The sequence below is a fragment of the Ranitomeya imitator genome, chromosome 7 (genome assembly GCF_032444005.1).
Source record: "Ranitomeya imitator isolate aRanImi1 chromosome 7, aRanImi1.pri, whole genome shotgun sequence".
NCBI classification, from domain to species: domain Eukaryota; kingdom Metazoa; phylum Chordata; class Amphibia; order Anura; family Dendrobatidae; genus Ranitomeya; species Ranitomeya imitator.
Window position 1 is genome coordinate 12,576,553 of NC_091288.1, and position 16,004 is coordinate 12,592,556.

General features: G+C 44.0%; 1 protein-coding gene across 5 annotated transcripts in view; it reads right to left on the reverse strand.

Moving 5' to 3' along the window:
• TNS1 (tensin 1) overlaps window positions 1–16,004 on the reverse strand; it is a 441,100-nt gene that overhangs the window by 352,242 nt on the left and 72,854 nt on the right. The window contains exon 1 of one of the 5 annotated variants that reach the window (XM_069732694.1): window positions 6,318–6,647. The exons of 3 other annotated variants lie outside the window; for them this stretch is intronic. In XM_069732694.1, the coding sequence (XP_069588795.1) occupies window positions 6,318–6,398 (81 nt within the window). In that variant the 5' untranslated portion in view covers window positions 6,399–6,647. Of the gene's footprint in view, window positions 1–6,317; window positions 6,648–16,004 lie in introns of those variants that run through there. One more of the 5 variants, XM_069732692.1, reaches the window with a different exon arrangement.

The following is a 16,004-nucleotide window of genomic DNA, read 5'->3' on the forward strand; positions in this document are numbered from 1 at the left end:
AAAGGTTGCCCCGACCAATCAGCAAGGGGCACAGCGACGATGATGTTATAATGGTTGCCATGGCGATGATGATGTCATAAAGGTTGCCTCGACCAATCAGCGACGGGCACAGTCTGCCGCGAATTCTGGAATCATCATTGTCCATATACTACGGGGACATGCATATTCTAGAATACCCGATGCGAATATATATATATATTCTAGATGGTGGCCCGATTCTAACGCATCAGGTATTCTAGAATATGCATGTCCACGTACTATATTCCCCAGTGACGTAGCATATTGCCCAGCAACATAGTATATTGCCCAGCGACATAGTATATTGCCCAGCCACGTAGTATATTGCCCAGCCACGTAGTATATTGCCCAGCCACGTAGTATATTGCCCAGCCACGTAGCATATTGGCCAGCTAAGTAGTATATTGCCCAGCCACGTAGTATATTGCCCAGCCACGTAGTATATTGCGCAGCTACGTAGTATATTGCCCAGCCACGTAGTATATTGCCCAGCCACGTAGTATATTGCCCAGCCACGTAGTATATTGCCCAGCCACGTAGTATATTGCCCAGCCACGTAGTATATTGCCCAGCCACGTAGCATATTGCCCAGTCACGTACTATATTGGCCAGCCACGTAGTATATTGCCCAGCCACGTAGTATATTGCCCAGCCACGTAGTATATTGCCCAGCCACGTAGTATATTGCCCAGCCACGTAGTATATTGCCCAGCCACGTAGTATATTGCCCAGCCACGTAGTATATTGCCCAGCCACGTAGTATATTGCCCAGTCACGTAGTATATTGCCCAGCCACGTAGTATATTGCCCAGCCACGTAGTATATTGCCCAGTCACGTAGTATAAAGCACAGCCCGTGTAGTACATTGCACAGCCCGCGTAGTATAAAGCACAGAGCCACGTAGTATATTGCACAGCCCGTGTAGTATATTGCCAAGTCACGTAGTATATAGCAATGTGGGCATCATATTCCTGTTAAAAAAAAATAATAATTAAAATAAAAAATAGTTATATACTCACCTTCCGGAGCCCCCGGTCTGAAGAGTGCATTGCGGTCTCGCGAGACTGCTACGTCATCATCTTGCGAGATCGCAGCATGGACCGGTTACTGGAGGGTCGCGAGCGGGAAAGGCCTGTTGTGGATCCGAGGGGCCGTAACATAGTAACGTAGTGGACGGACGGTGAGTATATAACGATTTTTTATTTTTTTAATTATTTTTAACATTAGATCTTTTTACTATTCATGCTGCATAGGCAGCATCAATAGTAAAACGTTGGTCACAGGGTTAATAGCAGCGTTAACCGAGTGCGTTACACCGCGCATAACATGGTGTAACGCAGCCATTAACCCTGTGTGAGCGGTGACCGGAGGGGAGTATGGAGGGGGCACTGACTGCGGGGAGGAAGGAGCGGCCATGTTGCCGCCGGACTGTGCCTGTCGTTGATTGGTCATGGCTGTTTTGCCGCGACCAATCAGCGACTTGGATTTCCATGATAGACAGAGACCGCGACCAATGAATATCTGTGACAGACAGACAGAGGGAAGTGACCCTTAGACAATTATATAGTAGATATATATATATATATATATATATATATATATATATACCCGCTGATTACAGGGAGCAGCAGACGTCTGTATTTAGGATGACACCACAGGCTCACAGAATGGAGGGCACGGTGCCTGCCGGAGACGCTGCCAAGAGGGGCGCGGCGCGCAGGGCCAGGATGGAGCTATTGTATTGTATTCTGGCCAATATTTACAGTAAGGAAAGCAAACCAGCGAGAAAAGGGTTAAAGAGAAGGGATTTTTACTACGAACATTAGCGCTGAACAGAAACTGGTACAAGAATGAAAGAAATATCAGCATTACAGCCACATGCAAATTAGCCTCGAAGTGCATAGGGGAGTGTCTCAATTACAAACCACAGTCACATCGGATCACAAGAAAAGGTAACATTTATATTAGACCAATAAATGTAATGTATGTACACAGTGACTGCACCAGCAGAATAGTGAGTGCAGCTCTGGAATATAATACAGGATGTAACTCAGGATCAGTAATGTATGTACACAGTGACTGCACCAGCAGAATAGTGAGTGCAGCTCTGGGGTATAATACAGGATGTAACTCAGGATCAGTAATGTAATGTATGTACACAGTGACTGCACCAGCAGAATAGTGAGTGCAGCTCTGGGGTATAATACAGAATGTAACTCAGGATCAGTAATGTAATGTATGTACACAGTGACTGCACCAGCAGAATAGTGAGTGCAGCTCTGGAGTATAATACAGGATGTAACTCAGGATCAGTAATGTAATGTATGTACACAGTGACTGCACCAGCAGAATAGTGAGTGCAGCTCTGGGGTATAATACAGAATGTAACTCAGGATCAGTAATGTAATGTATGTACACAGTGACTGCACCAGCAGAATAGTGAGTACAGCTCTGGAGTATAACACAGGATGTAACTCAGGATCAGTAATGTAATGTATGTACACAGTGACTGCACCAGCAGAATAGTGAGTGCAGCTCTGGGGTATCATACAGGAGGTAACTCAGGATCAGTAATGTAATGTATGTACACAGTGACTGCACCAGCAGAATAGTGAGTGCAGCTCTGGAGTATAATACAGGATGTGACTCAGGATCAGTAATGTAATGTATGTACACAGTGACTGCACCAGCAGAATAGTGAGTGCAGCTCTGGAGTATAATACAGGAGGTAACTCAGGATCAGTAATGTAATGTATGTGCACAGTGACTGCACCAGCAGAATAGTGAGTGCAGCTCTGGAGTATAATACAGGATGTAACTCAGGATCTGTAATGTAATGTATGTACACAGTGACTGCACCAGCAGAATAGTGAGCACAGCTCTGGAATATAATACAGGACTGAATCTGAATATTTTTTGCATATTGTATTTTTTTCCTTTGATTATAGTGTTTTAGTTGTTTAACAACATATACGAGAGCTTGCTTTGCAGGATTAGAATAGTGAGTGCAGAGGTACCGATGAACGCTACATTAAAGTAACCCACAAACATAAAACTTAGAAGCTGTGTGACCTAATGATTGAGAAATTAATTTCTATTTCCCAGGTTTTCTGAATCCGCTTTGTCAGACAGTTCTGCCGGAGGTGGAGACCTTGGTGCCATGTTTGTCTTTACGCCGTGAGGTGCGCACACATTATCTGCAGGACAGGTACGGTACCTTTATTACTATGTACCTGTATCCATCTGCTTGGACTTCTACCTTATGCAGAGACAGACTAACGTGACACTGTAGAACGCGGCATCTGCGGTAATGTTATTGGAAATGTGCAAGACAGACACTACAGTCTGCTTTATCTGCAATATTACTGAAAAACTGGACGTGCAGGGCGGACAGGTCATTGATGCCACCTCTTCTTTCTGTGTCCGCCTGGACAGTATGAGACTTCTGCATTAGCAGTCTATGGATGTAAATTTACAAGACAGACACTACAGACTGCTCCACCTGTACTATTGGCTTATTACTACACAGATGTGAATGGAAGATACACTACAGAACACCCCTTCTGCACATGTAGCCCACAGTCATATCATTTACAAGACCGACACTACAGACTGCGCCATCTGCACTATTGGTCTATAACTGCACAGATCTGCTTGCACGATGCACAAAAAACATCCAATCTGCACTAATCATCCATGGTCCTCAATTTACACCACCAGTATATCATCTGTATCATTGGGTTATATCTGTAAATGTCTGACACCGCAGAACACCCCATCTGTATTACCGTTCTGCAGCACTAAAGCAACACTGCTGAACACTCCAACTGCATCGGTCCATGGCTATAAAGCTGTAAAATCAGAGAAGAGACACCAAAGACCACTCCATCAGCACAGTAAACAGCACAAACATCTGCTCTAAAGTCTTGCATTTTTTTCGTATTTTTCACCATGATGTGACCAGTAGAGGGCGCTGTATGCAGGGGAGGAGGAGGATGTAACCGCTGTACCACTGACCCCACAATAGATCTGCAGAGATTTCACCTGCGCCCTACGCACGGACCTGCATCGTTATAACCCTCCTTCATTATCTTTACTGCCTTATTATTCTCACAATGTGTACAGTTCCTTAATGGCTCTCCTGCGTATCTGGGAGGCAATATGTGCCACGTGCTGCCCACCAGATATTTGGTTACGAGTCTCATTCCTTAAACTGCTCCCTATAGATATAGGTATAGGACAAGTGTGATCCAATGCATTGCTCTAGGGGGCGCTCTACCTCTACCCAGCTGTGAGCCCTATCACTCCCATACTAGTGGGGTAACTATAGGGAGGCAGCGGATAAAGGTCCCATATAGAGAAAGCAGTGGCCACGCAGCCATCACTCCTGGTGGGACGAAGGGTCCGGGACCCCAATTCTTGACATAAGATAGGGTCCCAGGTATTTCTGAAAACATATCATAGTTCTCTATAGTGGGAATATAAAAACCTGCAAGAACCAACAAGCATTCTGTCCTGAAAGTATTAATAATGAGTGAGTAAATAGACAACGAGGAAAAAGAAACTTTCTACAGAAAAAAAGCCAACGCTGCAAAAAAAAAAGAAGATGCAATTCAGGAACAATGACTGAAACAAGGCGGTGACTCCCAGAAACGAGTACTAGCAGCCTCTGAAACAGATTGCATCTAATGTAATGCAGAGCTCTCGCTAGTCTAGCAACAAACCAGTACTACCTATCCCATGTCTTCTGATATCTTGTATCCCATAGCCCATGATACTCTCTCCCCATGGCCCATGATACTCTCTCACTCATGCCAACAATACCACAATACTCTCTTCCCCATGGCCCAAGATATCACAATACTCTCTCCCCATTGGCCCATGATATTCTCTCCCTCATGGCCCACGATCCCAACTACCTTATGGCCCACAATAAGCTCTCCCTCATGACTCACAAAGCTCTCTCTGCCATGATTCCCAATACTCTCTATTGCCCGGGATACTCTCCACCCATTGCCCCGGGATTCTCTGTATCCATTGCCCCGGGATACTCTCTACCCATTGCCTGGGGATACTCAGTATTCATTGATGAGGGATACTCTGCATCCATTGACCCGGGATACTCTGTATCCATTGACCCGGGATACTTTCTATCCATTGACCCGGGATAGTCTGTATCCATTTACCCGGGATACTTTCTATCCATTGCCCCGGGATACTTTCTATCCATTGACCCGGGATACTTTCTATCCATTGACCCGGGATACTATGTATCCATTGACCCGGGATACTATGTATCCATTGCCCCGGGATACTTTCTATCCATTGACCCGGGATACTATGTATCCATTGACCCGGGATACTCTGTATCCGGTAGCACACATGTAACATTTTAGATTGAGTTTTGACACAAAGTAAAATGGTGGAGGATGCAAGCGACATAAAATACAATACAGACTTTGCTAGTAGACTCTGACCTTGGCAGTCCAGTTGTGTGACACTATAACTCCTAGCAGCCTGAAGTTGTCAGGGCATGCTGGGATTTGCAGTTTTACAACAACTAGATAGCCACAGGTTGCAGAACAAGGGTCTTTACCCTGAGCAGTGGCCCCCAGCATTGAACACGAGCTCAGAATGAAATCCAGAAGTACATGTCCCATCACACTACAATTTCCCATATAGATGATGTGACTAGATCTAATGAGAGGCGCAAAAGAATTTGGCTGCGACTCCAACTGGACTGGAATATTTGGACGTTTTTCACATACGAGTTGGGGTCCTAATAATAATAATAATAATAATAATAATAATACTAATACCACATTGGCCCATCATTGGGAGCTGCACAACAATGGCTGACACTTGAGGGTCTCAAATATGAAGCAAAGAAGAATTAATATGAGAGTAAACTTAACTTGGGGTTCAACATTGGGATTTGGGGGTCTCTGAGCAGGTTTGCTATTGCAGTATAATAGGAAAACTGACAGTTGAGGGTCCTAGAATATTGCAGATCAAAACTTAGGGGTCTCTAAATAGTGCAACAATGACCTTACTGGGGTCCCAGAACTTATTCGGTAATGCACCGACACTGAGGGGGATTCACTGTGATTGCAGCCTGAGAGTCTAATTACAGAGTTGCTTTTCTGAAAATCGAACAATGCAGGAGCTTTACTTGCAGTCCTATGTAAAAAAACTGAAAACTCATGGACAGAGTCAAATGACAAAACTCCATTCAGCAACATCTGTATCAAATCTCTGCTCACACAACACCGGAGTAGAAAAAAATGGAAACCACGTACCCAGAGCAAACAGGACAGACAGAGCCAGGTCATTCTGGGGTCCGACCGTGCACGGGGGGCACACAGGGGTGCCGTGGGCATGCTGGCGACACCGATGAAGAATCCTTACGCCAATACAGAACTGACACTGATCCATCCGACCCAGGCGCCCAATTCCATAGTGGTCAGGTAACGCATAGGGGTTAACTCATTCACTGCCGCCACCTTGCAGCTGTATGGAGCCCTGCGCCAGTGTAGGATTCCCGGTTTTCCTGGATCCCTGTCTCCCTCCTTCCACATCACACTGTGAAGTCCCTGCCTCCTTCTTCTGTCCTCATCCTCACATACATCAGCCCTCACACCTCCTGAGGAGAGGGCGGTGCGGACCCAAAATCCGGCCCTCGGCCCCCTCCTCATCTGCAGGCTGCCTGCCACAAGCAACTTTTTAGGGGAGAGAGTAAAAAAAAAATGTAATTCTCTGGTATTTCCTCTACACCCTACACCTCAGCCCCCCGTCACCCCACCCCCACTTACACACCTCCTCGCCCTCCTAGGAAAAGAAGGGTCTTTATTTGGCTCCACGAGCCTGCAGATCCCGGGGCTCACATTCCCTGGACCCGCAGTCCCCGGAGGATGCACTACAGAGACCAGAGAGACCCCAGACAGAATATTAAAGGGATCCTCCGGGGCAGGGAAACTTCTGCAACTTTCTGAGACTTTGAGGCAGATTTTGTAAGACTGCTGCTTCTTCTACTCATCTAAAATCCATGTAAATGGGAATAACATGCGCAACATTAAGGATAGATTGCCACAATACATTTGTAAAAAATGTATCTCTATGTCTGCTATGAAGAATTGCACACCTGAGCCCCGCCCCTCCTGCTTAACTCCGCCTACTTTTCGCACCACTTTTCACAAGTAGCAAAAGACTTTAAAAAGTTGCAAATTTTAGACTACAAAAGATTTTTTATGTTACAGAAAAGACTAATTCTTTCCTTTGTGTTTAATCTCCACCATTTATAAGATCTTTCAGTGAATGGAAACATTCTTGATCAGAACAAGTTTTTAACCTCTTTCTATAAGCAAGTGCAACTCGCTAAGGTTATCAAGTCTGGACAGAAATATATCAAAGCTCTGCACTCACCTCTCATTAATGCTTCCATTTAATGGCAGCAAGCAGAGGTCTTGACATCAGAGAGTTCCCCCTAGTGGTGGCTGCAGACAGGATCTTATCATGTATCTCTGTATACAGGGAGCTCCCCCTAGTGGTGACTGCAGACAGGATCTTATCATGTATCTCTGTATACAGGGAGCTCCCCCTAGTGGTGGCTGCAGACAGGATCTTATCATGTATCTCTGTATACAGGGAGCTCCCCCTAGTGGTGGCTGCAGACAGGATCTTATCATGTATCTCTGTATACAGGGAGCTCCCCCTAGTGGTGGCTGCAGACAGGATCTTATCACGTATCTCTGTATACAGGGAGCTCCCCCTAGTGGTGGCTGCAGACAGGATCTTATCATGTATCTCTGTATACAGGGAGCTCCCCCTAGTGGTGACTGCAGACAGGATCTTATCATGTATCTCTGTATACAGGGAGCTCCCCCTAGTGGTGGCTGCAGACAGGATCTTATCACGTATCTCTGTATACAGGGAGCTCCCCCTAGTGGTGGCTGCAGACAGGATCTTATCACGTATCTCTGTATACAGGGAGCTCCCCCTAGTGGTGGCTGCAGACAGGATCTTATCATGTATCTCTGTATACAGGGAGCTCCCCCTAGTGGTGACTGCAGACAGGATCTTATCATGTATCTCTGTATACAGGGAGCTCCCCCTAGTGGTGGCTGCAGACAGGATCTTATCATGTATCTCTGTATACAGGGAGCTCCCCCTAGTGGTGACTGCAGATAGGATCTTATCATGTATCTCTGTATACAGGGAGCTCCCCCTAGTGGTGGCTGCAGACAGGATCTTATCATGTATCTCTGTATACAGGGAGCTCCCCCTAGTGGTGGCTGCAGACAGGATCTTATCATGTATCTCTATATACAGGGAGCTCCCCCTAGTGGTGACTGCAGATAGGATCTTATCATCTCTCTCTGTATACAGGGAGCTCCCCCTAGTGGTGACTGCAGACAGGCTCTTATCATATATCTCTGTATACAGGGAGCTCCCCCTAGTGGTGACTGCAGACAGGATCTTATCATGTATCTGTATACAGGGAGCTCCCCCTAGTGGTGACTGCAGACAGGATCTTATCATATATCTCTGTATACAGGGAGCTCCCCCTAGTGGTGGCTGCAGACAGGATCTTATCATGTATCTCTGTATTACAGGGAGCTCCCCCTAGTGGTGGCTGCAGGCAGAATCTTATCTATCTCTGTATACAGGGAGCTCCCCCTAGTGGTGGCTGCAGACAGGATCTTATCATGTATCTCTGTACTCAGGGAGCTCCCCCTAGTGGTGACTGCAGACAGGATCTTATCATGTATCTCTGTATACAGGGAGCTCCCCCTAGTGGTGACTGCAGACAGGATCTTATCATGTATCTCTGTACACAGGGAGCTCCCCCTAGTGGTGACTGCAGACAGGATCTTATCATGTATCTCTGTACACAGGGAGCTCCCCCTAGTGGTGACTGCAGACAGGATCTTATCATGTATCTCTGTACTCAGGGAGCTCCCCCTAGTGGTGACTGCAGACAGGATCTTATCATGTATCTCTGTACACAGGGAGCTCCCCCTAGTGGAGACTGCAGACAGGATCTTATCATGTATCTCTGTATACAGGGAGCTCCCCCTAGTGGTGACTGCAGACAGGATCTTATCATGTATCTCTGTATGCAGGGAGCACCCCTAGTGGTGGCTGCAGACCGGATCTTATCATGTATCTCTGTATACAGGGAGCTCCCTCTAGTGGTGGCTGCAGACAGGATCTTATCATGTATCTCTGTACACAGGGAGCTCCCCCTAGTGGTGGCTGCAGACAGGATCTTATCATGTATCTCTGTATACAGGGAGCTCCCCCTAGTGGTGACTGCAGACAGAATCTTATCGTGTATCTCTGTATACAGGGAGCTCCCCCTAGTGGTGACTGCAGACAGGATCTTATCATGTATCTCTGTATACAGGGAGCTCCCCCTAGTGGTATCTGGAGACAATTTTATCACGTCACTTTGTCTATTCACAGAATTTGAAGCTTTAAATCACAACTTGCAAACACCTGCACATTATAAAGATATATTAAGAAATTAATCAGTTATAGTTCATTGACCAGTGTCTCTAGGTCTGTTAACATCTACAACCAACTCTGGTTCAGCAAAAATTTATTTGGAAAGTTCATTGATTTCTTTGCACTTTATCGGTTTTGCAGACTTTCTAAAGCCAAGTCATTACCTTAATGTAGAAAGCCACCACCTGACTCATGGAAACTTCACAAAATTACAGAAAGATCCCAATAATCACAAGGTTTCCAGATAAGCAAGCTATATGGATGTAGCTGACATTTCTGTATTCACCTAACCACTTCAAGATTTTAGTTTTTAGGGTTTTTGTTGTTTCTTCTAGATGCCAACTGAAGATAATTATATATTACTAGATGGTGGCCCGATTCTAACGCATCGGGTATTCTAGAATATGCATGTCCACGTAGTATATTGCCCAGTCATGTAGTATATTGCCCAGTCACGTAGTATATTGCCCAGCCACGTAGTATATTGCCCAGCCACGTAGTATATTGCCCAGCCACGTAGTATATTGCCCAGTCACGTATATTGCCCAGCCACGTATGTATATTGCCCAACCACGTAGTATATTGCCCAGCCACGTAGTATATTGCCCAGCGACATAGTATATTGCCCAGTCACGTATATTGCCCAGCCACGTATGTATATTGCCCAGCCACGTATGTATATTGCCCAACCACGTAGTATATTGTCCAGCCACGTAGTATATTGCCCAGTCACGTATATTGCCCAGCCACGTATGTATATTGCCCAACCACGTAGTATATTGCCCAGCCACGTAGTATATTGTCCAGTCACGTAGTATATTGCCCAGCCACGTAGTATATTGCCCAGTCACGTAGTATATTGCCCAGCCACGTAGTATATTGCCCAGTCACGTAGTATATTGCCCAACCACGTAGTATATTGCCCAGCCACGTAGTATATTGTCCAGCCACGTAGTATATTGCCCAGCCACGTAGTATATTGCCCAGCCACGTAGTATATTGCCCAGCCACGTAGTATATTGCCCAGTCACGTAGTATATTGCCCAGCCATGTAGTATATTGCCCAGCCACGTAGTATATTGCCCAGTCACGTAGTATATTGCCCAGCCACGTAGTATATTGTCCAGCCACGTAGTATATTGCCCAGCCACGTAGTATATTGCCCAGCCACGTAGTATATTGCCCAACCACGTAGTATATTGCCCAATCATGTAGTATATTGCCCAGTCACGTAGTATATTGCCCAGTCACGTAGTATATTGCCCAGTCACGTAGTATATTGCCCAGCCACGTAGTATATTGCCCAGCCACGTACTATATTGCCCAGCGACGTAGTATATTGCCCAGCCACATAGTATATAGCAAAGCCACGTAGTATATAGCAGAGCCACGTAGTATATTGCCCAGTCACGTATTGCCCAGCCACATAGTATATAGCAGAGCCACGTAGTATATTGCCCAGCTACGTAGTATATTGCCCAGCCACATAGTATATAGCAGAGCCACGTAGTATATTGCCCAGCTACGTAGTATATTGCCCAGCCACATAGTATATAGCAGAACCACGTTGCATATTGCCCAGTCACGTAGTATATTGCCCAGCACAGAGCCACGTAGTATAGAGATTTAAAAAATAAAAATAAACATATACTCACCCTCCGCCGCCTTTCCCGCTCCTCGCGATGCTCCCGGCACCGCTCCATTGCAAGCGGCAGCTTCCGGTCCCAGGGCTGGTGTGAGCAGGACCTATGATGACGTCGCGGTGGATGGTGAGTATAGCAGGTTTTTGTTTTTTTATTATTTTTAACATGACATATTTTTACTATTGATGCTGCATAGGCAGCATCAATAATAAATAATTGGGTACACACAGGGTTAATAGCAGCGGTAACTGAGTGCGTTACACCGCGGGCAGTTACCGCTGCCATTAACCCTGTGTGAGCGGTGAGTGGAGGGGAGTATGGAGCGGGCGCCGGGCAGTGAGTGCAGGGGAGTAGGGGAGGGACTAATAGATTTGTACCCGTCGCTGATTGGTCGCGGCAGCCATGACAGGCAGCTGCCGAGACCAATCAGCGAATGAATAACCGTGACAGAAGGACAGACAGACGGAAGTGACCCTTAGACAATTATATAGTAGATTGTGTGAAGGCCAAAATAATGGAATAATATCCTCTCACATTTAATGTAACATTATTCATTGCTCTCTTTTATACTTTTAGACATTGTACTAGTATTTTTATTTATTTTGTATTCATTTATATTTTTGTTTCTATGTTGGACAGATTATATTGGAGTGATGATTAGTTTTCTTGCAATGTTTTCTTAATTTGTGAGAATTTTCCCCCATTATTAAGCATTCAAATCTCCCCCATCATCCCCTATGCTTTATATCACTTTGGTTATAAAGTCCTACAGATTGTGCCAGGGGCCCTTTAGAACAAGTTGAAGGACAATTGATCAAAGTGCCAAGTGTGGTTTTTATCCAAATTAGATACCTATAAATCCGTCCAAATAATGGCTGTGGGAAGATTGATTGGTTGAGCGCTGAGAGCCCCTGATGCTGACACAGCTGCGATCTGTCCACGTGTTTATGGTTCACGACTAACAGGACAGGAAGATCGTCCAAGAGAAGCCTGGCAGCCACGAGACCCCCAGGGACGGATGGATGGATGGATGGATAACCTGTAATTAATTTGTGGAAGAAGAAATATTTCTAATTTACGAGAGGGAGGACATTTAGTTACATTTATTTACTGATTTTTTTTTCTGTTTTGTAAAGTCAGAAAGTTGTAGAGAATTTCTCCTACAAGCAGCGAGGCCTCCGCCGCTCACACAAACGACGGCGATAAAGGAGAGCGGGGCCCAATAGTTGCCATTCATCTCCCTTAGGAAGCGGCAAAGCGCAATGATGTGTAGAGACCCTCTGCCCCATTAAAAGAGACCAATAGGTAAGTAGTGGGGGTCCTGTGATTCTGCATTGGAGCCCACCATGTATGCCACACGCAGACCTTACGGCTATGGGGGCCTTGGAGAGAGGGGCAGAGGTTAATATTGCTCTCTTTGCAGAAACTTACAGATATGCATGAAACAGCAGAATCGAAAAAAAAGTGGTGTGTATTGGGCCAACGCATGAAGGGGAGAAAAAAAAACTGATAGAGTATATGGAGTGCTTGCCTGTAAAGATCCTCGAGGGCGGAGCATGGCACTGAGAATTAAAGGTCAGATAGAATCCTTGAGTCATTCTCCTCCTCCTCATGTCTTGTCCTAAGTGCAACAATGTTTCAGTTTGGCCAGAAGTGAACGTTAATCATGATCGCTCATGTACGGTATATTATATACTCAGAATTAACGCATTTTGTAGACTCTTAAAGGAGTTTGGGTAACCCCATTATCACTTCACACTCCCGGTACTCCATTTTTACAAATCGTCCTTTGAGAGTGGGTGGATCTGTCTCGTGCACATAATGTTGTTGACACATCTGGTCATATATAATCAATTTAAAGGGGTTTAGAAAATCTATTTTCATATACGCAATTACGTTCGCTGTATCCACTCTGACAGAATAGAGAAGGCTGCAGACAATCAGTAACTGCTGACTGGCAGCAGTGGTCGTGTAGCATAAACACTGGCAAACACAGTGGGTGGACGGCATTATTACAGGAGGCAATTATGTACCATACTTATTCTTATTTTGTGCAGTAGACTGTAGATATTAATTAGTAATTGTCCATTAGTGGACAAAGCCTTTAACAGAGGAAGATCCTGAACTCTAGACCAGAGTGAGGAGCCATTAATAAGAGCGCCTCTTTCATTTTCCAGAGGACCGATCCCATATAAATGGTCACTGTGTAATACTTCACTTCTCCTGTGGTGGCGCTACAGAGAAATGTAGCACTTACTCCTGATTGCAGCCGATTGCTGGGTCCCAGCACTTTATGATCAGCTAAAGTCTTGGGACTGAAAATGTAGGAAATGGAGAAATCCTTTAAAATGAGATGAAAAGTTGAATGATCCAATCAGAACAAATGTATAAAAACTGGTGCAGATAAAAATGGGAGATTTTCCCCTTTCGGAGCAGCTTGATCCACCATGAAATTTTCTGACCTGCCCAGCAAACAGCCCAAATAAACGCACATTGACCTCATCTACGGAGATTTGCGTGGATCAGAAGGACACAAGTACGTCAATCTGCTTGACATAAAATTCATGCTTTCGACAAAGACGCACAATGAATTTTGTGGCCACCGAAACGAATTTGTGAATGTCGCAGTGTTTTATTCTTCGGCTGTTTCCTTGCAGTTCTGAGGACACGGGCTCACATCCAGCCTCAATAACATCCGCTCGGATCCCAAGTCACACTCCAAAAATGTACTTAGGATAATTGTCTTCATATACATTTGGCTTTGGTCTTTGTTTCCAATCTGGAGATAATGAATTAATCTCACAATGTCATTCTACCCTGTGTACATTGCTGTGCTCTATTCAGGCGCTACTTACATAGTTACACAATAACGCATTACATTGTGCGGATACTAAACCCAGTGTGAATGGCTCTGTTCACATGTCCAGTGGGGATTTTTGCTTGTGGATCAGTTTGGGGTTGCAAACATTGGAAATAAAATGTTCCAGTACAGGATCCATTTATTTGAATCTGGACGGACATTCTTAAGAGGTCTTCCATTTCTGGAAAAAAAAAAAATAGGAACTCGATAGTTTGGGCATTTTTTTTTTTTTTTAACATTAAGTTTATAGGAAATGAATCATAACATTGGTAATCTCTAACGTCGTCCATTAATAGATTTGTTTTTTGTAGCCCACAACACTAGAAATGTGCAGAAGCAACACTTTTAAAAACTAAGGAGCAGAAAAAAAAAACGGATGCAAAATGGAAACCAAAGTGTCCTTCTGTTCGGGTTTGATTTTGCATCAATTTTCAAACCAGTTTTCATCCATTTCTAACAAGTCCAGTTTTGGGAGGGTTTTTTTTTTTCTACTGGGTCCGTTACAAAGAGAGGACAACTGTATAGAAACAAATCCATAAAAATACAGAACAATAATTCTTTAAAAAAAAAACAAAAAAAAACAAACAACAACAAATAAGGCTGTTTCCACACAGTGTTAGAATCATATTATATTGTATAAGAGATAACAGATGTATTTTAAAGCATTTATCCGTTTTTAGATTTGATTTTCTAACATGGTATCTAGTTATATCCTATTTATAAAAAAAAAAAATAGATCCATTTTGGAAGGTCAGAAGATCGCATGACTTGTTTTTTAGAAAAAAGTAACATGACAAAATGTAAGAAAAAAAAGTACGCGAATGTAGGAAATATTCGCACAACTTTTTAAGCAGATGAGAAAGCTCAGCAGGCAGCATTGTTTGCATCCTGTAAAAAAAACAAAATCAAAGTGCAGAAACATTTGAAACTGACAGCCATTTGATACATTTTTCTCATTAGATTCTATGTAAATATTAACTTTTTTGTTTGTTTAAACACTTTTTTTTTTTACAGTATAAATGGATGTGTCGAGTATAGCACAAAAGCATGGCGTGAAGCAGGCCCAACATCCTTAACCACTTCCCAAATACATAATCATTGATTGGACGAACATTTCCGTCACTCCGTTTTTTTTTTCTGGCCAATTAATTAAGTAACCATCTCCATAACCAAAGAGGCTGCAACAAATGAATTCATTTACAAAGGGGTAAAGGTGACCCAGATAGAAACCAGCTGACATTCCTGATCTCACGTGACCCTTCTCTGTGCCCCTCTTGTTTGTCGCCCACTCTCGCTCTCCTTCCCGATGCCTTAAGGGGCTCCGAGTACAAAACAAAAAAACACTTTCCAGATCTGAGTCTCATAATCATTTATGCAGAGAAAAACAAAGCTTCCTTTATACAAGAGCGGAGAATAGAGGGGGATGAGAAGATCCAACTTATTACTACATCTCCACATGTACCCCCAGGATGGTGGGCGAGGGGGGTAAAAGCTGTGTTTTGTTACAATGTATCAATGCAGATAGATCATGCTAGATCCCCAGCACTGGAGACACATTTGAGCTGATGATAGTGCTCATGCTTCAAATACGTAGCAAACAAAAGGCTATCGAGGTTGGATACAAGAGACAGCTGCAGTATGGTATTAGCTCTGTACAGGTATTACTCTGGGAGTAAACAAAAATGATTTCATTCTTTAATTGCAAGCGGAGATCTTATAAATGGTGAGGATTTGAAATAATGTATCTCAGAGGTAGCAAAGTTGATCTTACAAATGTACTAATTCTATTGTACTAGCACAAAAAAATGATAGTATCACATTGTAGATAGATAGATAGATAGATAGATAGATAGATAGATAGATAGATAGATAGATAGATACAGTGGGGGACATAAGTATTTGATCCCTTGCTGATTTTGTAAGTTTTCTCACTGACAAAGACATGAACAGTCTATAATTTTAAGGGAAGGTTAATT